Source organism: Meleagris gallopavo, chromosome 2 (assembly GCF_905368555.1).
Source record: "Meleagris gallopavo chromosome 2, MGAL_WU_HG_1.1, whole genome shotgun sequence".
In the NCBI taxonomy this organism is placed as follows: Eukaryota; Metazoa; Chordata; class Aves; order Galliformes; family Phasianidae; genus Meleagris; species Meleagris gallopavo.
In genome coordinates, this window is record NC_139405.1 from 95418564 (window position 1) to 95444242 (window position 25679).

The 25679-nt window shown below is 42.6% G+C and overlaps 1 protein-coding gene across 1 annotated transcript; it reads right to left on the reverse strand.

Moving 5' to 3' along the window:
• YWHAQ (tyrosine 3-monooxygenase/tryptophan 5-monooxygenase activation protein theta) lies at positions 1 to 25679 on the reverse strand. Its single transcript, XM_085217997.1, has 6 exons — positions 25655 to 25679; positions 25134 to 25518; positions 5184 to 5307; positions 2587 to 2750; positions 2131 to 2226; positions 1 to 1072 (listed from the first exon to the last, which is right to left on the reverse strand). Exons 2-6 carry the CDS (start codon positions 25425 to 25427, stop codon positions 1013 to 1015), a joined length of 738 nt encoding a protein of 245 aa, XP_085074123.1. The 5' UTR covers positions 25428 to 25518; positions 25655 to 25679; the 3' UTR covers positions 1 to 1012.

Consider the following 25679-nt stretch of genomic DNA (forward strand, 5'->3'; position numbering starts at 1 on the left):
TGGTTTATAAAATGTAATTTTATTTAATGTTACTTTGCTGTTACAGAGGGCATAACATTTTCACAAGGCTTTTTTGGGACTACAATCAATGATTAGCAACACACAATAGTGGTCCGAACTCTCTAAATAACAATCACTGGACAAACTTGACACCTTCTCACATGTGCACAAACCTGCATGGAAAAGTACTAAATTTTATACTTGGACATGTGAACTTCAATTGGTTTTCCCATTCCAGTGTATTAAGAAATGACATGCACTTTAGTCTGCCAAAAAGCACTGCCTGTACTCCGGCAGTAACATGCTGCTTCTAATACATAGTAAAGTGAATACCAGAACTACAAAGGCAGGAGTGTAAGTGAACTTTTATTGGGAAGGGATATAAACTTAAACAGCAGCAACTGAAGATTAAGAGTAGCCCCTGTTTTCAAACACACAAGCTCCTGTCTTACATTATTCAGGAAGCAATTCAATTTGTAAATTTTCAAGCTAGAAATGCTCAACTTGATCTGGACCAATACTTCCATATCTCTACTGAAAAATACACAGTAGCATGTGAAAGTCAATTATGGAAAGGAAAACCTGCAGAATAAGGAGGGAATGTGGAGAATTAAAAGCTATGTGGAACACTCTTTAGTTGCAATTAACTACATTTTCATATCTTACTGTAATATAAAACACAGTCAACTGGCAGGAACTGGTTCAGATTTGTTTTTAAATACCAGGTACACTTTAGTCTGCTACATAAGTGTTTGGAAGTTACTTATGTTTATATGAAATGAAGCTATTAATACTTTTCTACAGCAGTAACCGCACACCAGGAAGGCCAGGACAAACACAAATCAAGGAATGGAGTTTTCCCAAAGCTGCAGTGTGAAAAGACTATAAATTGATTTCCATACACATGGATGGGTTTTCTTTGCTATAGGAAATCCAAGTGGAGCTATAAGGAATGGAGACGTGTAAAAAGGTTTCTTGAGAAGGAAAGGGAGAATGACACCCCGTGTGCAGTTTAGTTTTCTGCACCTTCTGCAGCATCACATTCTTCTCCTGCACTGTCTGATGTCCATAACTAGAAGGAAAAGAAAAGTGGAGTCAGCTTTCAGAAGCAGAGTCTCATTTCCAAAAGGAGACAACTATTATGCAGAAATAAGCAATTACATTTCAGGATCTATGCAAAAGACCAATGCGTTGGAGCTGTACAACCCTGGCTTACAGTACTTGCTTGTGGAGGGGTAATTGGAAACACTTCCCCATGCAGCAGGCACAACCAGTTATGCTCCTCAGCTATTAAAGGCAGAGCAGACTGTGAAGTCCAGATTTCTGTGCTTAGTAACAATCTACATCATTAACCTCAGACTGCTCAAGTCTTAATGACAGCTTCAGGAGAAAAACATCAATTTTAAAAGCAGGGCTAGATCCTAAAGCGAAGATCACCATTTTGGTTATTGAGACAAAGCATTCTACAGCGCTAATAAAGCCATTTTTACTGAAGAAATATAATAAAATTATAAACCTTGCTGCAATTTTAAGTGCAGTGACTACCCACAGACAGGATATTCTCTATAAAAATTACCATAATTACACATTTTAAGAACCCAAAAGTTCCATTAGGTGCTTTTCTTATAGCTAATCATTACAACATACACTCAAAAATCAACTCATCATTAGTATATACTGTAATTCCAGACCTTTTGTTTTAATGAAAAAAAATCAGGAAAATGAATTAAAGTAAGCTACACTGGATACAGCAACAGGGAAGACATCTCGTTTCTGAGGTAACAAAAACAGAGTTTTAGAAAGAATCTCTTGACACATTATGGACTACTATTTTTGTACTCCTTGTCCTATTTTGTATGTTAAAATAGCTGAAAGCACCTTTCTCTGTTCCCTTCAAAGGCCATCAAGAAATGAAGAACACAAACAAGCCAAGCTGTCATTCTGTGTTAGACAGCATGGAGTTGATGACATCATAACTCAGCCTTAATGTAGCATAAGTTACAAATATAATAGGGTAAATAGCCTGAATTAAGTACTAAGTTTTGCACTAAATAATGTTTCTATTTCATGACAAATTTGGTCTAAGCAATTAAGATTACAGAACTGACAGCACAGAAAAAGTCAACTTACTGTTAGGTTGTCTCTAAGTAACTGCATGATGAGAGTACTGTCTTTGTATGAGTCTTCATTCAGTGTATCAAGTTCTGCAATGGCCTCATCAAACGCCTGCAACAATTAAGCCATCTTTAGTCTACTGACCAGTCATTAAAAAACAGAAGCTAGATTTATCAGTATAGGCAGCTTTTTTTTTTTTTTTTTTAATCCAAAAAAGTAATGTTAGAAATTAGTGACCTGAATTGGTCTACTAGAAACATGAACAAAGGCAGTAAAAACGTGTCGTGCTGCTTAGGATTTAACTACAGCTGGCTTGCACTCCTTTAATTCCACTAACAACATGAGCTTATAAACTTGATATATTAAATAGGATAATTTCCTGCATGAACACTAGGAAATAGCCATTCAGATAATTTTAAGCATAAACACTCTTCTACTGTCCAAGCATGCACAGAGAACTGAAAAACTTACTGTCTTGGCCAGTGTACAGGCAAGCTCAGGGTTGTTGAGAATCTCATAATAAAATACAGAGAAGTTAAGAGCTAGACCCAGGCGAATCGGATGTGTTGGCTGCATCTCCTTCTTGCTGATATCAAATGCCTCCTGATAAGCCCCCTGTGAGTTTTCTATTGTCTCTGTTAAAAGAATACAAAATATTTCAGTATGATTTAGGGTCGCTTTATTTGTTCATTAAAGATACGATGCTTAGCAGGAGAGCGGACAGTCCTCCACTTAGGCCTCCTCTTAGTGAAACACTACTCTTTGTTAAATCATGGCAATCATTTTAAATCCATTTTAGGTGGAGTTACCACATTGACAAACCACTGGAGGCAGATGAAGGTACTACAAAGATAAACCTACTAGGTTAGTAAACACAGACACTGAAAATGACTACAGTACCTCAGCTTGACATATAAATGTATGCCCTCTGACACAACACGATCCTTAGGTATTAAAAAAAAAAAATCATCCATTACTTTTTCCACAGAGCTCTCTTTGCACAGGATGAACATACTCGTGTTTGAGTTGGGTGTGTAGCATTAAGAAAGCAACAGTTTGTACAGACTTGTCTCTTTTTGAGGAAGTCATGCTGAGTCTTTTTGAGGCACATGCTGCACGGTTCTGAGAAACTAAGTATCTGCCTTCAAAAACTGGGTGGAGAGAATTAGGAAGTAGAGATAAAATGAGGTCATGCCTAGATTAACTTGGAAAAATCCCACACTGTGAGGAGGCTAACAGGCCAAAGGACATACACTCAGAACGCTGCATATGGTCTAGTCAAGATTGTCTTTCAGAAGACAACCAAATGGCCAAAGTAACCCTAAATGCCCCTGCTGAAGTGTCAGTAAAAAAACCTAGCTAAATAAAGTCTGTTAAGGGTTCAAGAAAGTTGTTAACATACATGGAAGCTTCTCAATATTTATGGTGTAATGAGCACTAATGGTCTATTCTTGATTTACTGAGAACAAGAAAAAAAGGCAAAAAGCCTAGTTAATGCAGGAAACTTGCCTAGATATTAGAGACATTTTCCAAAAGCAAAGCACAAAGTGTGTATGTGGTGATGCACATAACACAAGCTCTCCACATGGAAAGCAAGAAAATCCACTAGTAAGGTTATCAATCAGTCCTTCTCTTACAACAGTAACAACCCGTATCAGCATGTAAGATCACTTTACAAGCAGTCTTTTCAGCTAAGATATGCTGGCATTTCTCTGCTTAGAGAAGTCCAGATCTGTAGCTGTTGCTTGAGACAAAAACATAGATCAGAACATCTTTGTGAAAACCAGAGACAAGCTGCATCTACTGAACTCGGACTTGCTGGTGCCGTTTGAATAAGATGAAAAGCTAAAAATTTCTGAAAGCAACTAATTAATGCGAAGATTTTTACTCTGTTTTCTGTGTTTTCATCCTTCAACTTCAATCCATTCAAGGCCTTTCATCTCTCTTCTTTACTACAACATCACTCCAGAACTAACTTTTGTTTCTTACACAGAAAGGCATCCTTAACTTACACCATACCTCAACTTTTAACATCACAACAGCACTTGGGTACCTTGCAAGACAGTTCTGTTATTTACTTCAGTACATCCTCTGCACAGAATTAAAATACTCCCCGGATCTTACTGAGGTATTTAAGACCACCTCTGCATGTTCTAACTGCCTTCTTAGGATGCCCAATGACAAGTGACCCTGCTAGGCTGTGAAGTTTTCCAGGTCTTTGCTGCTGGATCCAGAAGGGCAAACTAATATTACAGGGATAACGTTAGCCCTGAAGGGAGGCTGTAATGAAGAAGGGTTTGGCCTCTTCTCCCAAACAACAAATAGGACCTGAGGAAATGGCCACAAGTTGTGCCAGAGGAGATTTGGATTAGACATAAGAAAAAATTTTCTCTCAGAGAGTGGTCAGGCATTGGAATGGCTGCCCAGGGAGGTGGTGGAGTCACTGTCCCTGGTGGTGTTCAAGAAGTGTCTGGATGAGGAACTACGAGATACGGTTTAGTAACTTAGTGGATTGAAATGGTGATATAGGAGGATGGTTGGACCAAATGATCTTGTAGGTCCTTCCCAACCTTGTGATTCGGTGATTCTATGATCCCTATCAACATCAAGTTTCCCAGGGAGCTTATACTTTTCTCCATGGTTACCGAACTAGTAATGTTGTTACTTATTTAAAATCTTAGTTGGATGACTACAATGAAGACTACTCCACATTTAGATGGTTAAAATTATAGATAAGCATAACACGTTCATGGACGATGACATCAAGTTTGTTCCCAGACCTACACCTATTTTTTTCCCAAAAGCTCTGAATGAGCATTATTAGCTATCCAGAAGCACAGGGTAGATGGCAAGAACACCAGCCAAAATTTCCCTGCCTACTGTGTTAAAGGTGTATTCGGAATTTTACCCTCTGCCTATAGAAACAAACCTGGTCTTTCCCACACTGCTAACTTCCACATAAATTCAGTCAGACACTGATGTGTGTAATTCACTTATTGTCCTCTCCCCCATGGCTCACAATTGAACTTCATTAGCTAACAATGACCTAAGGTCCAAAAGACACTCACGTTTTCTGTCATCACCACAGGCAACTTCAGCAAGGTACCGGAAGTAGTCTCCCTTCATCTTCAGGTAGAATACCTTGCTCTCTGGATTAGTTGCATTAGCTATTAAATATTTGTCCAACAGCTCCTGGAAAAAAAAAGAGAATCAAGACATTAGCTTATAAACACTGTTTCAACTAAGTTAAATTTATTTTCTTCAGCATTTTTACATAAACTTAAATGTTAGCTACAAATTAAGGCAAAAAAAAAAAAAGAAAAAAGTTTAAAGAGCATTTTAGACTGAACAAACTGTGCAAATGCACAAAGCTAGATACTCTATTAAGATGATCGTTTCAGTCAATTATCTGATCAGAGTGCAGAAAAAAGTAACAACAAAAGGCTTACTGGCATAGAGTTTCAGGACTGTTTCATTTCAGAATATATACTTCTCATAAAAACATCACTTCAAAGAAGTAAGCTTTTACTGGAAAAATGAAACATTATGCAATAATTGCCAAAGCTATTTATAAGAACTCATTCTGCTTCACAGGAAAAAAAAGCACGAGGAATAACTGTGCAGTATTCTGTATAAACTGCATTCGTTAGACTTGAGATAAAGGATCTGCAACCCACCCACCAGAGGCAGCTACAGGTCTGCACCCATCCAGTTGGCTACCAGCCTCATCAGACAGCAGCACGAGGAACTGGTACAGCCAGACCCTGCTGGCCAGCACCATTCTGAATCCCTGCTTGCTTGCTCACACAGCTCTTCTTCCCCTAAGGCCTCGACAAATTGAAGGTCTGAGCAATCACCAACCACATGAAGCTGAGCAACAGTAAGCGCTGGATTTTGTGCCTTGGAGAGGGCAGCTCTGGCTATATGTACAGACTGGGGAATGAGAGGCTGGAGTGCAGCCTGCAGAAAGGGATCTGGGGATTCTGACTAACTGCAAGAGGAACATGAGCCAGCAGTGTGCCCTGACAGCCCAAAGCACCAGCTGGACCCTGGGGTGAACCAGGCCCAGCACTGCCACCAGAAAAGGGGAGGGGTTGTCCTGCAATGCTCTGTGTGGTCTTACCTCCTGCACTGGGTGAGGCTTGGGGGGGGGAACAGTACACAAAGGACATACAAACATGTCTAAAGGAGGGTGACAAAGAGGGGGAAGGCTCTGGAGGGCAATAAATGTGTTGTGGCTGAGGCCCCTTGGTGTGCTCAGCCCAGAGCAGAGGAGCTGAGGGGAGGCCTCACGGCAGCTGCAGCTCCTCACAGGGAGTGGAGGGCAGCACTGAGCTCTGCTCTGTGTGACAGCGACAGGGCCGGAGGGAACGGCATGGAGCTGTGTTGGGAGAGGAGGTGAAGGAAAGGGTCTGGACCAGAGAGTGGTGGGCATGGAACAGGCTGCTCAGGGCTGTGGGCACGGCCCCGAGTGCTGGAGTTCAAGGAGTGTTTGGACACTGCTCTCAGACACAGGGTTTGATTTTGGGTGGTCCTGTGTGGAGCCGGACGAGGGAGTGGATCCCCATCAACTCAGGATATTCTATGTTTCTCTATAGACAGAGGAACAGGGACAGGTTTGCAGACCTCTAGGCAAGATGAGATAAGTTTATTTTCCAAGCTGTGCAGCATTCTGTATAAACGCACCCCTAGCCATGGTAGGAGTGAAGGAGGTGGTTTGGATTTCCAGCATGCAATGGCAGCACTTCACTTTCAGGTGCTTCAGAAAACTGACAGGGAGAATGTTTTCTGTCTTCCCTGTCCCCAAACCCCATGGATTTTACCTGATTCCTGACCCCAAAGCAGCCATGCTCTCTGGAGTTTACAAAAGATGCCAGGAGGCTCCAACACACTCAAGCCCTACAGAACTGAGAACAACTTTACACTAAGAAGTTAAGCGATAATGATCTGTATTTAGTTACTTGGAAAATTAACAGGTCATAAAAACCCACAGAAAGCCAAACTTCAAGCAGCTACAAAAGTAATGTTCAAGTTCAACTGAATTTTTGACACAAACATTCTTCCTCCAATGCCTACTGCAAAAACATTACCAATACCAACCAGCAACCTATCTGCAAGAGCTTACTCATCCCAAACCCTCTGAGGTGTTTGTTGGTAATGATTCTAAACTGCCATTTGTAGCAGAGCACTTGCAGCTGGGTGAAAAAAAGAAGTGAGCTTTTACACAGCATTCTTACCATGGATGTAACATCACAATACAGTCTGTTTTGTAGCTCCCTTCAAAGATCCTCCTACCACCACATTAGGGAACAGTGAAGAGCTGGAAGTACTCCTACTGCACTCCATGGGAACACAGCAGCAGAGTAAAGTGCTACCTGGCACCTGACATCCTTCCACTTACCAAGTCAGAAACAGACTTTTTAAGTCTTGTAATGTTAGAAAAAGACTACCAAAGACTACACACTGCCTAACATGGCATATAAACTATTAAAAAAAAACCTCCTTGCTTCACACGGTGAAGTATGGAAGGGCTTGCATAAATGTATTAAATAGCACACCTCAATAGCGTTATGGAAGCAACAGCAAAACCTTAGATATCTTTCAAACAAGAATTAAGACAGAGTAGGCAGATGGGTAATAAAATCACATTAATACTGTTATTTTGCATGAGTCACTCATTACACTAGCACAAACTCTACAGGTTTGAGCTCTGTGGAGATATTTTCCCAATGCCTTTCTCCCTAGATGAACGTCTGTGCCAGCCACGATAGCACAAAACAATTTCAAAGGCTCAGAGACAGCAATGCAGTAACCTCAGCTACAATGAAGAAGTTCTAAAGAAATCTCTCAGAAATGATAAAGTTGACTCTTGACACACCTGTGCTTAGAAAGGTTCCTTAAACTGGTCAGGAAAACTTAGCAATCTCTGAAGGACATTCTAAGGCTGGGTCTGCCTTAAGCAGGAGAGATCCGATTTATACATGTACACAGATTACAGGTGAGAAATGATGCCAGTCTAAGGAACACTGACCAGACAACTAAGAAGGATGCATTGTACAAAATTTTAAAAGGAGTACTTTACAAGACTATATCCTTGATTACTCTTATTTTTATTAATGCCAAAATAAGACTGTGTAGAGATATGATGAGGTAGATGATGATCCATACTAAGAATCACCAAGGTCAGGCCAGTGAGTGAATCACAGAATCTCAAGAATAGAGACTCCACAGCCTCTATGAGCAATCTGTTGTAGCATTCAGCCATCCATGCAGTAAATAAGTTCTTCCTCATATTCAGACAGAGCTTCCCACGTTTCAGTTTCATGCCTCCTGCCTCTTGCCCTATGGCTGCTCACCACCTCACAAAGAAGAAACGTCAGGTTGTTGAAGACAACTCCATTTGGAGGGATCAGATGGTCCAATCAGCCCATCAGATCCATTTTTTTTTTTTTTTTTTTTTTTTTCTCCTCTTGAGAGTTAGCAGGGTTGACTTAAAGAGCTTTAGAGTAGTTTCAAGGAGGAAAAGGGATAAGTAACAGGCTTCTTAATGGTAAGCCATAGAATGGCAGGACAGTGGTTGAGGAACAATGTGCTGCTGACAGCTTTCATTCTGTTCCACCATGTACTGAGTAAGCTGGAATGTATTTGAGATGTGTAAAACCAATGCACACAGTATGAAGAAGGAAGGAAAGGAGGAACAAGAAACTTTGGCAACTCCCTGCTAAGGACTAGAAGGATCCTGAAGGTAATCTTTTTCCTCCTGGAGCTTAGGACAAAAAGGAAGCATATAGACTTTGGAAACAAGGTCAGAAACACAGAAATACTATTCACCACTGTCTGGGAAAAAATTCATGCAACCACTACTCAACTGGATTTGAAGCTGGTTAATACTTTGTTGGATCACAGAGTAAAAAATAAAGGCGTAATTACTTTGACAGCATAAGGACAACTCAAGAAAACCTAGGTCTGTTACTTAAAAAAGCAGAGACTTGTAACTCCTTCTTCTCCTGCCTTCAAAAGCAATAATGGGCTGAAAGAGCACAGCTACAGGATAGGTAAGCTGGCATCAAACTTGTACTGAATTTGCTGCTGCACACAAGTCTATGGGGCCTGATGAGGTTCATCCTAGGGTACTGAATTGACCATCAATACCATGAGCCTTCTCTCAATTGTTTGGCAACAGCACAGGTGTTCAACCTTTTGGCTTGCCACATGGAGTGAAGAACCGTCTCAGGCCACATACAAAATATAAACCAGTTATTGCACTTCAGTAACTTAATGTTTTCATTTAAAAAAAAAAAAAAAAAAAACACAACCACCATAGAACTAGTAGGATATCTGACCTTGTTTCTGAAAAAACTAATGCCTGAGTAAGGTTTGATGGCAGTGGCTGCAATTCTTAGTGAGCTCTTAAGGTGCTCAGAGATTTCTCATGACATTTTATTTTTCCTGTGCTTCACACTTGAAAACAGTTGCTCACAAATGTACATACTGCCAAGAAGTGATGACATGGAGCCAGGCCAGGCTGCTTGATGGGGCAGAGGCACAGCCATCACAACCCGGGGCAGCTGCAGAATGAGCTGTGCTGGGCTGAATGCAGCCTGCACGTTGGGCAAGGCTGGTCAGCAGTCTGCAGAAACTGCAGAGGCTCCAGTCAGCTGGAAGCTGCCAAACGTTATTACAATTTTCAAGAAAGGCAGAAAAGATGACTGGTAATTATAGGTCTGTCAGTTTCACTTCAGTGTCTGGTAAAATTATGGAGAGAGTTACTCAAAGTCACTTGAAAGACAATGCAGTCATCAGACAAAACTAACATGGGTTCATGAAGGCAAAATCATGTCTCACTAAGTTAATATCCTTCTGTGACAAATACACCTGCCTAGGGAATACGGGGTTTGTGGGTTTTAGAAGAGCTTCTAAAACCATCTCTCACAGTATTCTCCTGGACACACAGCTGGACTCTCAAGTATGAGCCTGACCCATCAGCCCTAGGTTGTAATAAATGGAGTTACACCAGGATGCTGACCCAACAAAAGCAGGGCTCCCCATAGCTCAATTTTAGGGCCCGCTACCTTCAGTGTTTTCATCAATGACCCAGACAACGGAGTTGAGTGCACACTAAGTAAGCTTGCACACATTAAATTTGGAGGAGCTGTTGATTCTCTTGAGGCCCTGCAGAGATGCACAGTGTGTTAGTGTGTCCGCAAAGCACTGCCTGCATGATGCAGGTTTGAAACCTCATGATTCCATGCAGAAGTCTGAGAAAACTATCAGAAAAAAAGTCAACATTTGGAAAGTCTTTTTCAGATGGCAAACAGCAAGTTACATATGCTGCTTTATTTCCTAGGTGCTCCTCAGCTGAGGAATGGAGCTGTCCAGATAGCAGCTCCCACTCACAGCTCACATCTGATTTAGGGCCTCCAAAATCATCATCACACCACATAAGGTTTTGTATTTGGGCCAGAGGAATCCCAGGCATCCATACAGACTGGAAGGAGCGGTCCTTGAGAGCAGCCCTGTGGAGAAGGACCTGTGAGTCCTGGTGAATGAAAAGCTTAACATGAGCCAGCAGTGTGCTCTTGCGGCTCAGAAAGCAAATGGTATCCAGGGCTCCAACAGAAGAGAGCTGGCCAGCAGGGACAGGGAGGTGACAGTCCCCCTCTACTCTGCTCTTGTGAAGCCCCATCTGAAGTACTGCGTCCAGGTTTGGAGCCCCCAGTACAAAAAAGACAGGGAGCTGTTGGAGAGGGTCCAGAGGAGGGCCACAAGGATGGGCTCCAGGGGACTGAAGCACCTCCCCTATGAAGACAGGCTGAGGGAGCTGGGCTTGTTGAGCCTGGAGAAAAGAAGGCTGTGGGATGACCTCACTGCAGCCTTTCAGTACCTAAAGGGAGCCTACAAACAGGAGGGGAATCAACTCTTTGAAAGGGTAGATAACTGCAGAACAAGGGGAAATGGTTTTCAGTTGAGGGAGGGAAGATTTAGGTTAGATGTCAGGGGAAAGTTCTTTACTGGAACAGGCTGCCCAGAGAGGTTGTGGATGCCCCATTCCTAGAGGTGTTCAAGGCCAGGTTGGATGGGGCCCTGGGCAGCCTAGTCTAGCATTAGATATGGAGGTTGGTGGCCCTGCATGTGGCAGGGGGTTGGAGGTTCATGATCCTTGAGGTCCCTTCCAACCCTGGCCATTCTGTGATTCTGTGATAAGAGATCTGCACCTCCACCATTGAGTGTGGAGGATATTTGTTCCACATTTGTGCTTTTTTTTTTTTTTAATTAGCCTTAAATGGAGCAAGATTTCGTGTTTATCAGTCATGTAGGACAGAAGAGAATGCAAACAGACTGAGTAAAGCTAATTTATCTCTATCTTGATTATCTTTCAAATTTGTAAGGTATTTGGAATGCTTAGTGAGCCATTCATCTCAAGCCATCATCATTATCATGTCTTGCAATCCATCACACCCTCCCTCTAATAGACGGAAAATGCTAGTAGGGCAGTGAGAGCTGACATGCACAGTAAGAATTTGCTTTGCAGTAAAAGACTAGAAAGCTCCAGATGTCCTACAAACACTCCTCATTTGGGTTTTTCTGTCTTTCCATCATACAGCAATCAGTCACAGAATCTCATGTGAAGTACGAGTTTAATCACAGAATCACAGAATTGTAGGAATTGGAAGGGACCTCTAGAGATCATCGAGTCCAACCCCCTGCCAAAGCAGGTTCCCTACACCAGGTCGCACAGGTAGGTGTCCAGGCAGGTCTTGAATATCTCCAGAGAAGGAGACTCCACAACCTCCCTGGGCAGCCTGTTCCAGTGCTCCGTCACCCTCACCATGAAGAAGTTCTTGTGCACATTCATGCGAAACTTCCTATGCTGCAGCTTATGTCCGTTTCCCCTCGTCCTGTCTCCACGTACCACTGAAAAGAGACTGGCCTCACCACTATGGCCGCCACACCTCAGATATTTATAAACCTGGATCAGGTCCCCTCTCAGTCGTCTTTTCTCAAGGCTAAACAGACCCAGTTCACTCAGCCTTTCTTCACAGGGGAGATGCTCCAGGCCCTTCACCATCTTTGTGGCCCTCCGCTGGACTCTTTCCAAGAGATCCCTGTCTTTTTTGTACTGGGGAGCCCAGAACTGGACACAGTACTCCAGATGAAGTCTTACCAGGGCAGAGTAGAGAGGGAGGATCCCCTCCCTCGACCTGCTGGACACACTCTTTTTAATGCACCCCAGAATGTCATTGGCACGAGGGCACACTGCTGGCTCATGGCCAACCTGTCGTCCACCAGGACACCCAGGTCCCTCTCTGCAGAGCTCCTCTCCAGCAGCTCATCCCCCAGTCTGTATTGGTGCATGCAATTATTCCTCCCCAGATGCAAGACTCTGCACTTGCTTTTGTTGAATCTCATCTGGTTTCTTACTGCCCAGCTCTCCAGCCTGTCCAGGTCTCACTGAATGGCAGCACAGCCTTCAGGCGTGTCAGCCAATCCTCCTAACTTCGTATCATCAGCAAACTTGCTGAGGGTGGCCACTATCCCCTGATCAAGATCACTGATGAAGATGTTGAACAAGACCGGACCCAGCACAGACCCCTGGGGGACACCACTGGTTACAGGTCTCCAATCAGACTCTGCACCACCAACGATGATGACCCTCTGTGCTCTGCCAGTCAGCCAGTTCTTAACCCACCTCACTGTCCACTCATCTATCCCAGAGTTAATAAGAAGTTACTATTAACTAATTATTAATTAATGTATTATTAACTTAGTTAATAGTAACTAACATGAAAATGGGCAGTCTGAACAATGAGGGAGATCTCAGCCACCTCAAAATTTGTTATGGTAAGTTTTACTGAAAAACAGAGTTGGGCACTCCCATTATATGTATGATTCTAAGAAGATTTCATATGTCAGACTGCCATTCCCATTCACATAGAGCAAGTGTGCCTATCACTTTTTTTTTTTATCTAGGGGGACACAGACCAGGTTAGGGAAGTGTATGTATACAGTTGCCACCATCAAAATCTTCAATGGCTCTTAGTATCTTTTAAAGAACTAGTAATTACCTGTTCTAGCAAATGAAACATACCTTAGATGCTTCCTTGAAAAGCCACATGATACTTGAGTCCTTTTCTGCTGGCTTGCCCTGCTGCTGAATGACTCTCCAAACCACAAGCGGTATGAAGAAGCAGGAGTCAAGAGTCTGTTCTCAAACCAGAACGTTCATTTCAGGATGACTGCATGAGAATAGGTTTGCACTGTGACAATCTGTGGTTGGATCTGCTGCTTCCTGTACACCAACCCTCCTGTATTGCGACAGGATTTCCCCTCTCCCTTCCCATTAGTATTGCTTACATATCTCAATTCACTTCTACCTTTGCAGAGGTCTAACACTTTCCATCCTATTAACATTGAGTTCCCATAGACAATATTCTTATCCCACCCCCACTACAAAGGCGAGGCTTTTTTTTTTTTTTTTTTTTTTTTTAACTTAATTCCTAAAGAGATACCAACAACATGGTCCCTGGAGCAGATCCATAGCTGCCTGAAGGGGCCATGGGAAGCTGGTTAGGAACCTGTAAACAAACCATTTCTTACCCCTTTAAAGAGGAAGTTTATTGTGATACCCTCCCTCAACCACTGGCACACTTATTCCTTTACATACCAAAAGAAAACTGTATTTCAATTGCCTTTTTGGATCCTTCTCCAATTCTCCTTTTGCTCTCTCCCAGCTGAGAAGTTTTACCATTACTTTCACTCTTACCTCACTGTTTAAGCAAGAACAATGGCTAGCACGTAGCCACAGTATCAGACCACTGCAACTAGACTGAGCCAGAAACATACGTCTAATTCATCTGCTCTCATCACTTCCTTATCATTATGCTTTATGAAATGGAAGCCCTGAAGGAATACGCCAGCCAAGTATTCTCTTGGAGTACCTGACAAAGAAGCTCCCTACAGACTCAGGTCCCTCACAGTTATTTGCTGTGCATGCATCCAGCCCCTACAATTCATGAAGCGGCTGCATTCCATGCATGCTTTCTCCTGCCCCCTTTTCCAGGGAAATCAGCCCCCTCTCCACAATCTATTTCAGAAGACAAGCTTGCCTTAGGGTATCAAGTTCAATCACAACACACACTAAATACCTTCTGCACAACTTAGCTACGTATTATGCTTGAACAGAAGAGAAATAATACCACTTTCTAATCTGTGCTGTTCTCTCTTCTCACATACCTGGCTATCAGGAATCTTGACAGCAAAGATGATCTTTAAGCAACACAGTCAGTATTAAGTTGATAGCTGCCTTCAGCACTTGCACCACTATTGTATATGCTTTTCTTACTGAATTCCATTAATATACATATTTGCATATAGATGTTACTTAATGGCACTGGCATATATTCTTCATATTTAACAGCTTAATACCAAAGGATGAACATGAACCAGGTCTGCTCCAAGGACTATCTACTTTGGGGTTTTGGGTGGCCAGAGACCATGACATGTGTGGGACCTTCCAACTCAGGCAGTTCTATGATTAGAAGTAGCAAGCTAAAGTTACTGTATAAAGTTACCACTTCCAGAAGGTCTCAATGTTGCAAACTAAACTCCTACCTTGAAATCTTTACATCACTCATTCGTCAACACTTGGGACAGATTAAGGTCATGCAGCACCAATTTATTTAATGTCATGCCACTAAAAAAACTCATCTGCATTGGGTTTTATATCTGTCACCAACTTCATTCGGTACTACATTACTTACATTCCATCAGGAAAGAGTCAGTTGATATCAAGATCAAGCATCACAAACAGCAACGTTCTCCAAAAGTCTGCTTCCAGGAACATCAACTGCATAGGCTGTGCCTGGTCAGAAGAAGCGTGCTGATGTTCAAAATCCCTGGCAGAATTTCATGAATAGAGTTCTGATAAAGTTTGATTTTTCAAGTCAGAATATTTCAGTAACATTCTCGTGCCTAGGGCCTTGACATCTTACTTCAAATTAATTAAAACAGCTTATTCCATTGCCATCTCCATCTTTTAGGCATAGAATTTTGTTATTCTTTAAAAGCAAACATAATAGTTTGTGGGGAAGCAATCTGGATTTGCAGGTTTTAGGACTGAAGAGAAAATCTCACACTAGGCTTTCACTAGCATGATCAAAGAAAAGTATCTGCAGAAAGGAAATTTCATTACGATTTCTCCTTGACAGAAAGAGAAGCAAATCAATATTTACATGTATAGTATTAAAAAAGTTGTACCCTCCCATTGCCAAGAAAGAAGTTCAGTGGCATGGAATAAAGAGAGATCAGCTCCTCAAACTTCAGCTTCTCCAGTGCTCTGCTGTCCAAATGCTCCTTAGCCCTACTGGAGGAGGTGCTCCTCAGTAGTTATTTAAGAGACCAGGTTCAGTACATTCAGACTTCCCAGGCATTCCTCCCTCAGCCGATGCAGAACATTCTGTATTTTCCATTTTTATTTAAGATTCGGAAGTTAACCACCAGAACAGGGTTATACAGGTGAGAACAAGTAACTCTAATTAGCTAAATGCTGTACTTGCCTGCAACAGCACACACTCACTGGTCAAACTCCACCAAGGCAAACAGCCGCATGTAAGCAAAGAAACTGTTTCAAAGTAAATCTATTTCTGAGGCAAGGTACCTCAGAAACAAACACACACATATGCTCAGAGTGCATGTCAGAACTCTTTTTCAGTAAGTTAACTCATTGTTCCAAACATAGATTCAAGGTCACACTCGGTCTCAACTGGGAGACAAGCAGCTTAAATCCAACAGACACGCTAAGCAAAGCGTGCAACCCTTCCCAAATTCAGCCAGGCCTACAACATACAAAATACTGGAGACTAAGGAATTTTCCCAGCTACTTCTGTAAGTCCATCATACTCCCATATGAGATAGGTCACCTATAAGCAGATCCAGGGAACTGCTTTCCACCAATCACAATAGAAAAAAAATAAAGCTGAGAAGTTGTTGAGACAGTTCAGACCAACACATTCCTTTAAGGCAATTATCACCTGCAAGTTTAAACAGTCCAAATGTTACATGTTCCAAACCATGTGACAGCACAGACCAGCGGTGCACGCTCTGACCTCTCAGACACTCGTACTCACACACAACCTCCTGCTCTGACTGTCTAGTACATAGGTATTATAAGAGCCCGAGTTCAAGCCTCTATCAGTCATTCCAAAGTCCACAGAATGACTCACTGCAACCTAGGTGTGTTTTAACATTCAGCAGTTGTTTTCTTGACAGGAAAGGGAGAGTCCCTGCTGCAGCACTAAAGATCACTTTACTTTCAAAACTAATTCAGCAGAAGTAAGCGCTTCATACTTCTGGATTCAAGCTCTCAGCATCACCTCCTTTGGGGAGAGCATTAAATAGTTTCCATGCAGACCTCCTAAGACATCTGTATTACAGCGTATATATTGAACAAAATATGCATGTGCCTTTCCAATAACGGCACGACCTTGCAAGATGACCTGACAAAGCACCACAGAAAACAGAGGCAAACACCGGGCACAGAAACAGAGAGGTGACCTAATTCATCTTTTCCATTCAGTCCTCAGCAGCTGTCTACATAGTTTTAAGAACTGGCAGTCTGTATTTAGGACTGGCCCTGAACGATCTGGAATCCCACTTAGCAGATGCATTGGGAACTTCAGCTGCAGCACATCTGCCCACACCATTCCCACCTGGGGCAGAGATCAATTTCATCTAGCATTAGCATTCCATGCTTACATTACTCCTAAAGCAAGAAATTAAGTTCTGTGGTCCCCAAAGAACTACGTAAGCCAGGAACGCTAAGCGTGGAAATGCAAGTTCTCCTTTCCATAGGTTTTCATCAGACAAAGCCAACAAATCCAGCAAAAGCCAAAGGATTATTCAAGTGCTCATGAAAGATGCCTGAAGTCTGATAGTTTTTCTCTTGCCAAAAAGAAATGAGTTCAAAAAGTGTTATTTTTTCAATAATTGCAGTTTCTGATTAAGTAATAGATATATAGTACAGCCAAAGCTCTCAGGAAAGGTTGTGGGGTTTGTTTGTTTGTTTTTTGTATGGACAGGTTAATCTCCAACTGATCAGTAGCTTTCTTCCATAACTCCATTTCCAGATTTCCCCTGATATACTTCCAGTGTTATTTTCCACTTAGCAAACATATTGCTGACAATAAATTCTTCCCTTCAGGACCTTGACTACCTAGACGTCTCCTCCTGTGTGCTCCATGTGCAGTCTCCCATAATGACAGAATAGCAATCCAAGCCTAAATTTGCATTTGAAAATTACTTATGTGATCTGCAGCTAGGAAGTGCTGAAGGCCCTGAGATACAAGACCAGCAACACTCAAAGTGAACCACAGAGCAAAGAGCTACACAGGATTTACTGGTAACTGCTCTTGTGCAGCCAGCTTCTTTTTAAAGCCAACCTTTCAAGCTGTCAAATGAACTCTGAGCAACAGCTCTCTGACTGTTTTTACTCAGTTCACTTTTGCTCTGTTTGGAAGCCCTAGATCAAAGGCTTGTTATCACTGACAGCCAGAAAGGTAATAGAATTCATGTGCTTCCCTCTCTCTCACTGCTCAGAGCTGCAGGAAGAACCTTTTGTATTTGCTCTACTCCATGGTAACTTCAAGGAGAGACAAATATATACTTTTTTATTTAGCCCATTCAGAGTATGCCAGTAATTTGTTATCCTCCACCCAGACAACCTTAAGCTATTGAAGTCTAACCTCTAAGTTGTGAGAGCTAAATGCCAACATTCCAGATAACCTCTCTGTAACAAGTTTTCATAGAAAGCCAGCCCTGACTTTGGTGCTAAGTCCCTGCCTGCCTACCTCCACTTACAACAATCTCCATTTACAAGAACTTTGCAGCATTCATTCATCTGGCATCAAAACTTCCTGAAGAAGTTTTATCCAGAAAATAAGATGGTGTCAGCCTGGTATGACTGTATGTAGTACATTTAGCATCAGAGCAAACAGCTTCCTGCTTTAGAGCATAATGTGGCTCCTGTATCTATAGGAATTAAAGGCTAGAATAAAGACTTCCATCAATGTTAGGAATTGGTACAACACTCCTTACTTTGCTCCTTTAAGAAGAAAGCACAAAGAAGACCACAGGTAATTCAGGACTTCTTGGTTTATGGGCCTTCTATATTTCAGTGGGTGCTCAGAGCCACTGGACATGGAATTATTTCCAGTGCCTGGTATGGCTGCAGAACCCAGTTCCCATGAACTGCCATTCCAACACACAGAGTGAATGACACAGAAGGCAGCTGTACGCTCAGCTGCAGCTTCCTGGGAATAAATGAGGAGGAACCTGGAAGGATCGAACCACTGAACAACGTGGAGCTGTACGAAATAAAGCACTGCAAGTGATCAAGAAAAGTCTTATTTACCTTATCTGGTCAGCCCCTGATTGAATTAGTCTCATGTTAACTGCTAAGTACAAAAGCATTTAAACACTGCAGTAATGCCTAGGGTCAGCAAACCCATTGTTCTCAAAGACCAAAAGTGTAACACAAAAGAAAATTTACAGAACTAACAGAACACAGATCATTAACAAACACCTCCTCCCCACAAACTAAAGAGAAGAAGAAAATATCGCCATCGCTGCTTTAACATCCTCCCCCATCACCTCCAGTTTTCCTCATTGCCCTCCTCTGAAAATCTGGTACTCCCCATTACTGAGAATGGAGTATCAGGCTTTGGCTCCCATACAGAAACAACTACAAATCTATGGCTTTCACGATGTGCTACCCAACCCCATGAGTATGTATGCCTTCCTAAAGACACAAACCACTCAGCCCTTCAAGCTCTATGATGTTCCTTCTACTTCAAGCTCTGTTTCTTCAATACAGAGACTTCTACTCCTTATTTTAAAAAGGCATCTACTGTACAGCTATCTGCCATCATTCTCTGCTCACCTGCTGAATAGGAAAAATGCCTGCATGAGAATGATTTAGAAGCAGCTGTTACTTGGTAACAGCAGGGTAAAAAAAATTCCAACATCGGTGCCTTCTGTTACCTTGCAAGTACATCCCATTTCCTCAGGACCAGCACACTGATAAAAGACCTCCATTAAATCTAATAATTCTTGATGTACAAGAAGTACTATAGGTGCTTTAATAGGCTCGACTACAACCATGCTAGTCAATCTATAGCTTAACCTAATTAAAATGTGGATCTGACACCAGAGATGGATGAAGCTTTGGCTGCCCCAATCTCAACAGCTGGGTCACTCGCATTACTGCTATTGTTTCCTATTCCCAATTACACCACACCCTGCTTCTCACAGGATAACAATGGAGCCACTAGTAGCCGTGACTTTGCAGGAGTGCTACTGATCACTTCCTGAACTCTTAAGAGCAGACATGCCTCAAGCCAATGCTTTTCTCCCTTCCACAGACATTAATTAACCCCATTCTCAGCTTCACCTCAAGATTTAGATATCTGTGTATATCAAATCAGTGATCTAAACTCACCCCAACAGCTTCTAAAAAAGGAAATAAGGCTGCAGGCACAAATAGAGGCACAAGCTTCCAGGACCTCAGACAGAATGCTTTGCTGCCATTTATCTCGTATCCTTCACCACTCTGCATACATTTCAGAAGTTCAGCATCCAGTTGGGTGGGTGGCATGCTGCAAGGGATGACTGCACGGAAGGGAGGCCTCAGCTACCATCAGAATCCCCTGTGCTGTTTTTATTGTGATCCAACAGATCTCAGTCACTCCAAGAACCTCCATGCATTTTAGGACTGTTCCTACAACTCTCAATCCTTTCTCAGAAAGGGATTCAGTTTTCCTTGTAGGAAAATGTGTAGTGCTCCAGCAGCAGATTCTAGTGAAGGACAAAAAAAAAAAAAAAAAAAAAAAAAAAAAAAAAAAAAAAAAAAAAACAACCAAAAAAGAGCTAAGATACAGCTATGAGTAAGTTAAATATAGAATTCATGATCTGAACTTAAATTTAAAACAGTCTTCAACGGTAACTCCACAACTGGGGATGTGCCAAGAAGTACTGTTCCCAATCTAAGGCCTGGCTCCGTGCCATGAAGTAGCTGCTTTTTAGCCAGTTACTCACGAGGGTGAGTCAACAGCATTTGCTTCGATGTAAAGATGGCAAAAATGACTCGAGGTACTGCCCCAACTGCTGTCAGGAGAACTAATAAAGTCCCAAAGCATTGCTGACTTCAGTGGTTAGTGTATCTGATCTTCAGATTAACGCTGCATCTTAGCCAACTCCCATCCTCAGGAGACTGTAATGTCCCTTTACTCAGATGCCACTTTCACCTCTACAACATTAGTTCTGCATGAGCTTCGGCAGTTCATTTAGAATTCCTGTTCTAAATGAATAGGAAAGCAGAAAGAAACAGATTTTGTTCCTGTAGCAGCACCAAGCCGACCCTTACTGAACTTCCAGATGTTTTGAGTACCCTAGTCTAGAAGAGGAAGGTGTCCTTGCCTGTAGCATGGCATTGGAACTAGATAGTCTTAAAGCCAAACCATCCTATGATGCCCGCACGTACAATTAAAAAATTAAACAATAAATCAGGATTTCTATTTTTTCCTGAGGCCAAAGATAACAGCAGTGAAAAACAGGGTTACGTTCAAAGCTTATTCATCATTTGACATCAGGTATTTTAGTTGAAATCAGGAATCTATTTGCTTTTGCATTAATCCACCGACTTCATTTTCAATGAAATGAAAAATTTGTGCTGCTGAAAAAGCAGTGTCTTCTAATACATAGCTTTCAATGGGAGGCTGGTTGTTGTTCTGTGTTTTTTTTTTTCGTTTTTTTTTTTTTTTCTTTCCTTTCTTTTTCAGTTAAATAGGTTAGCTCTAGAACAAGATCCACAGAAGGAGTAAAAGCAGAAGGACACAGACTTTACCCTTAGTATTCATTGTTTCTTAATTACACAAAGCAGAAGTATTAACAATGCCGCAGTCTGAAGAGGGAGGGTGAGGAGGAAGGAAGGAAAGGGGAGCTGGCAAAAGCAATGTGCTAAGCCACACTTTCAGAAGTGAACGCTGCAACCTCACAGAAGATCAAACATTTACAAGCATCCTCTCAACCCGAAGGCACTAATAACTGAAGCGAGGTACACCCTCCTGCTCAACACTAGCTCACTGCAGGTTCTGCCACAGGGTACAGAAAAGAACCACCAACACAAGCAATACTACCTTCAGTCCGTTCTTCAAACTCCAAGATGCACTTTCTCATTCCTAGAAATACCTGACAGGTGCAATGGAGAACTGTTTGTGGAAGACATCCTAAAGGGGCGTTTGGAAACAAGCGAGAAACCTCACATCTCTAAGTCTCCTGCAGTAACTTAAGAAGCAGATCAGAACACCAGTTTGCGTTTCAGCTAGAGCCATGAGGAGGATGTAACAACTACCATACTGCTGTTTCGAGGCCTTTGCAGCTTTAGCCACTACCTCTTAATCAGGTTTTAAACCATAAGCAAGCAGTCATCAAAACTCTCTCTATTGCTCCATGAAGGTTACAAATCACACTGAGAGCCAGACATTGCCCATATGCTGCACTCCCGAATACACGTGGGAAAAAATGCACCAGAAGCAGGTGGAAAGTTAAGTGCTTCCAGTCAAGGGTTGGTGCCCTGCTTCTCATCACACTATTTTCCACCCCCTCTCCCAAAAGAGCCTGAACATAATGCAAGTTACTGATGCTCCAAGGGACCTAGCTTATCAAACCCAGCACTTTGATCCACATACTCAGACAAGTCTCATTTAAAAGTTATCCTTCTGGAAAACCTGAGGAACTCAGAGTCACAGCCTGGTATCACACATCCCACAGTCAAAGTTTCTTACATTATTTCATTGATCACACGAAAATCATTACTGCTTCCATCCTTTCTATTATCCAGCCACCCTGCCTTGAAATCACCCTCTGAATGTGAAAGGAACATGAACTTTGCTCTCATGGTGTATGGGGAGGGAGAGGGAGTAAAGTTGCCAACCTATTTCTCTATTCATAAAGAAAAGGGTTTCCAGAACCATTTGGATTCTGATTCCTAAGGAGCAATTCAACATCAATTCTCCCAGTTACAAGATAATTCAGCCATCAATGCAAGAATAAAACTTGTCGGTGTACCTTTCAAATAAAGCATTTCATGCACACTATTTGACAACCATTTCTTCACTGAAGAGTCACTTTCATTTCAAAGACCAGTCACCAAATCAAGAGCTGAGAAGAGCTCAGACCAGATCTGCTCCTACTTGGATGGCAGATCATTCAATATTTTCACTGCTTGGCACGAGATGCAATCTCTCACCTTACCACAGCTACTGACAAGGTACATTGATTAAATAATTAGTAACATAGATGTATATATTCATACATTTTTATGTATACAGATGTGCACAAGAACATACGCTTTTGATATATATATCTCAATATGATTTTGGATGCTCCTACACTCATGATGTCCATACCAAACCACAGCCTAAAAGTGCCTTATCTAATTATTTTGAGGCATTCTTCATAGGAAAGCAGTAATTATGGATTCAGTGTTGACGATTTCACCAGCAGTCAGCAGTATTTTGTAATGCTAGCACAGGTATTTCTACAAGAGCAAATACATTTCACTTTGAAAAGCTGTGCCATACCAGCAACCAAAAAAACTTTTGAAAAAAAACCTGTTAGTGGTATGACTAACAGCAGCCACTCCACCCAGTGCATCCACCCTTGCTAAATCCAAATACTCCAGATGACAAGCAACCTTTCCATACTACTTGCCAGCAGTTGCTTCAGCTTAGCTGTCTTCCCAGAACTGAAAAAGCATCACCAAAGTTCAAATTCAAGGATCGAAAGATGTCTAAAGATGCAAGCAGACACCACAGTATTAGTAGCTAAGAAATTACCATTCAAAGATGAAGGAATCAAAAGCTCTTTGTGGCTTAGCTTTAGGAAACCCATCCTTTGTAGTGCCTGCACATAAGTTTCAACCTCTGCTGCTGACTCACGGGGCAGAGCAGCAGTAGGTTGACGGAGGAGGAAAGCAGCAGAGCAGATCGGAACCGTGCATGGCACTCAACAGAGAGTTGAAGCACAAAGCCTTGCAGCAGGTAACTGTCATCTCCTAGCAAGAGACACGCCTTAGCCAGCAGGGTGGAACTGGGCAGGCATGCTCAGCTGGAGGTTTCTGTCTTCACTTCCTGCAGCCTTCCAGGCAAGGAGGATGAAGCTGCCAACCAGGCTGTGGCTGTTAATAGAGGAAACGGACTAGAACGTGGGGAGGACGACAGCTATAGGGCAGGAGAAGCTCACCTTCCCTACATGAGAGGTTTGTGCTAGCACTGCTGCACACCATTAGACACAACTAGAATAATTTCAGTATAACCACTGCTTAATATGGCTTGCCAATTTACCATCCAGAGGCGTTCAACCTCCCCAGAGAAACACAAACACAAGCTCCTTGTTAGGATGGCACAGCATGGGATTTTACTCATAACCTCCCCTTAGGATCCATATCTGGGAGAAGGACAGAGGCAGATTAAGAAGTCTGAAGAATAAGCTTTATGCTCAGGTCTCAAGAAGCTAGTTCCAAAGAGAATCCAAAGAAGATTGAGCAGAATCACAATAGGATTAGTATCAACACCCAAATTTCAGTGCCAATCTTTTCTCAGGAAACAAGAATCAGTGCCCTACACAAGTTGCACCATTTTCATAGAGGTGAAGCTTTTGCAAACTAACTATAGGCATAACTGTTTCTTTGGAAGATGGGGATTCTTAAATGCACCAAGAAATTGACTCAATTCATTCAATGAATGCATTTCCAAGTTATTTTCAAGCAACAGTAACTCATTTTAGAGAAGGCCTCTAACTGGTAGTTAGAAACTAATCTAGGTGGCAGCATGCAAGGAAGCACATAGGTAGTTTTCAGCACAATCCAAAGCAGCACCCTTGTACTTGAACAAGAACGCTTATCAAGATGCAAATTCTGTTACTTCCAAACCAGTCATCTTTAAACTCAGGCCTCCTAACCCAATTCAGGGTTAAATCAAAAACTGTTTATTTCCTTACTCACTTCCTTTCTCATGCTTGCAATACTAGACATCAAAAATACACAGTTTAACCACTGAAGACTACATGCCACACCATTACCACTGCACTACACACACAGCTTCCTGCAGCCAGAATACCCTGATCACACAGAATAGGGTCGCATACTTTCCATGCTGCTGATATAGGTCTGTGGAGCTCCTGCTGCACAGCAATGCTGCTTCATCATCAAAAGCATCTGGAATTCTGCTCCTGGCACGGAGATATATTTATTCCTGGGCTTTGAAACACGCTCAGGTGCACTATACCTGTGATAGAACATCCTGTTTCCAAACCTTAGTTTATCATTAGTCCAAAATTACTGCATATTTGCTTTGAACAGACCCCAATAAGTCAACTTGAGTCTGACAAAGCCAATTTCTACCTCTTTCTTTCCAACTCTTAAGGAAGATGTCTTACTTAATAAAATCATACCTTATTATCTAAGAAAGAAAATCTAAAAATGTCTCTTGAAGGCTTCTGTTTTTCCTCACATGAAGCAGCACATTAAATGAACAGCATTAATTTAAATGCATTTAACCAAGTTACTAGCTCCAACCTTAAGAAACAAAGGGCTTTCATTTTCTTTTCAGTTTATGAGGATGAGCTTACTAACCACAGACCAACAGACATGAGCCTAAATTCTCTGCATCTCTGTGCTCAGCTAGTATAGTACTGCACACAGGTCACTCCATCAGATGCACATCTCAAATACAGCTGAGCACATCTCAATTACCTCTGCACATACAGCACCCACAGCAAAGTGCAGACGATTTTCCTCCTCACAGTAACCGACACAGCAGCTGCAAAAGTTACTGCACTGGCTCTCCCCACCCCAGCATAATACCTCACATATTCCCCAGCCAATTTCCCACCTTTGCTCCTCAAAACAGCAGCATACCACCTCTCTCTCGATAAAACACAGAAAAAGCAAAACCCCCACTCACCAGCACAGTGGTGCAGATGGACCTGAGCTCAGACTCCACCTTCTCCCTATAGTCCTTGATAAGCTGCATCTTCTTATCGCTGGTGTCTGTCTTTTGCTCGATGCTGGAGATAACCCTCCAGGCGGAGCGTCGCCCCCCCACCACATTCTTGTAGGCCACGGAGAGCAGGTTGCGCTCCTCGTTGGACAGCTCGGCCCCCTGCTCCGTCACCGCCTTCATGCAGGTGGCCATGTCGTCGTAGCGCTCGGCCTGCTCCGCCAGCTTGGCTTTCTGGATCAACTCGGTCTTATCCATGGTGGCCGGCGGCGGGGCGAGGGCAGTGTGGTAGCAAAGGCAGGAGAAGCTGGGGACGTCACGCTGCCAGCGAGAGAACGCGCCTCAGAGCCTGCCAGGAGAAGGACGGCGACCGTGACTCCGGGAGCCGGCGCTCCGCACCGCGCCCTCGCAGCCCACTTACCGGGGCCGCAGTGAGCTCCCCATCCCCACGCGCGTCCCGCGGCGCAGCGCCGGCACCCACCCACCTCCGGCAGGGACGGGAGCCGGTCC

Excerpts from the sequence above, each read along its gene's own strand:
- YWHAQ (XM_085217997.1), bottom strand. The coding sequence starts at position 25,427 with ATGGATAAGACCGAGTTGATCCAGAAAGCCAAGCTGGCGGAGCAGGCC. Across the intron at positions 2,751-5,183 it reads CTGTGGTGATGACAGAAAAC|AGACAATAGAAAACTCACAG; the intron begins GTGAGTGTCTTT and ends TTCTTTTAACAG. Across the intron at positions 1,073-2,130 it reads TACTTAGAGACAACCTAACA|TTATGGACATCAGACAGTGC; the intron begins GTAAGTTGACTT and ends TTTTCCTTCTAG.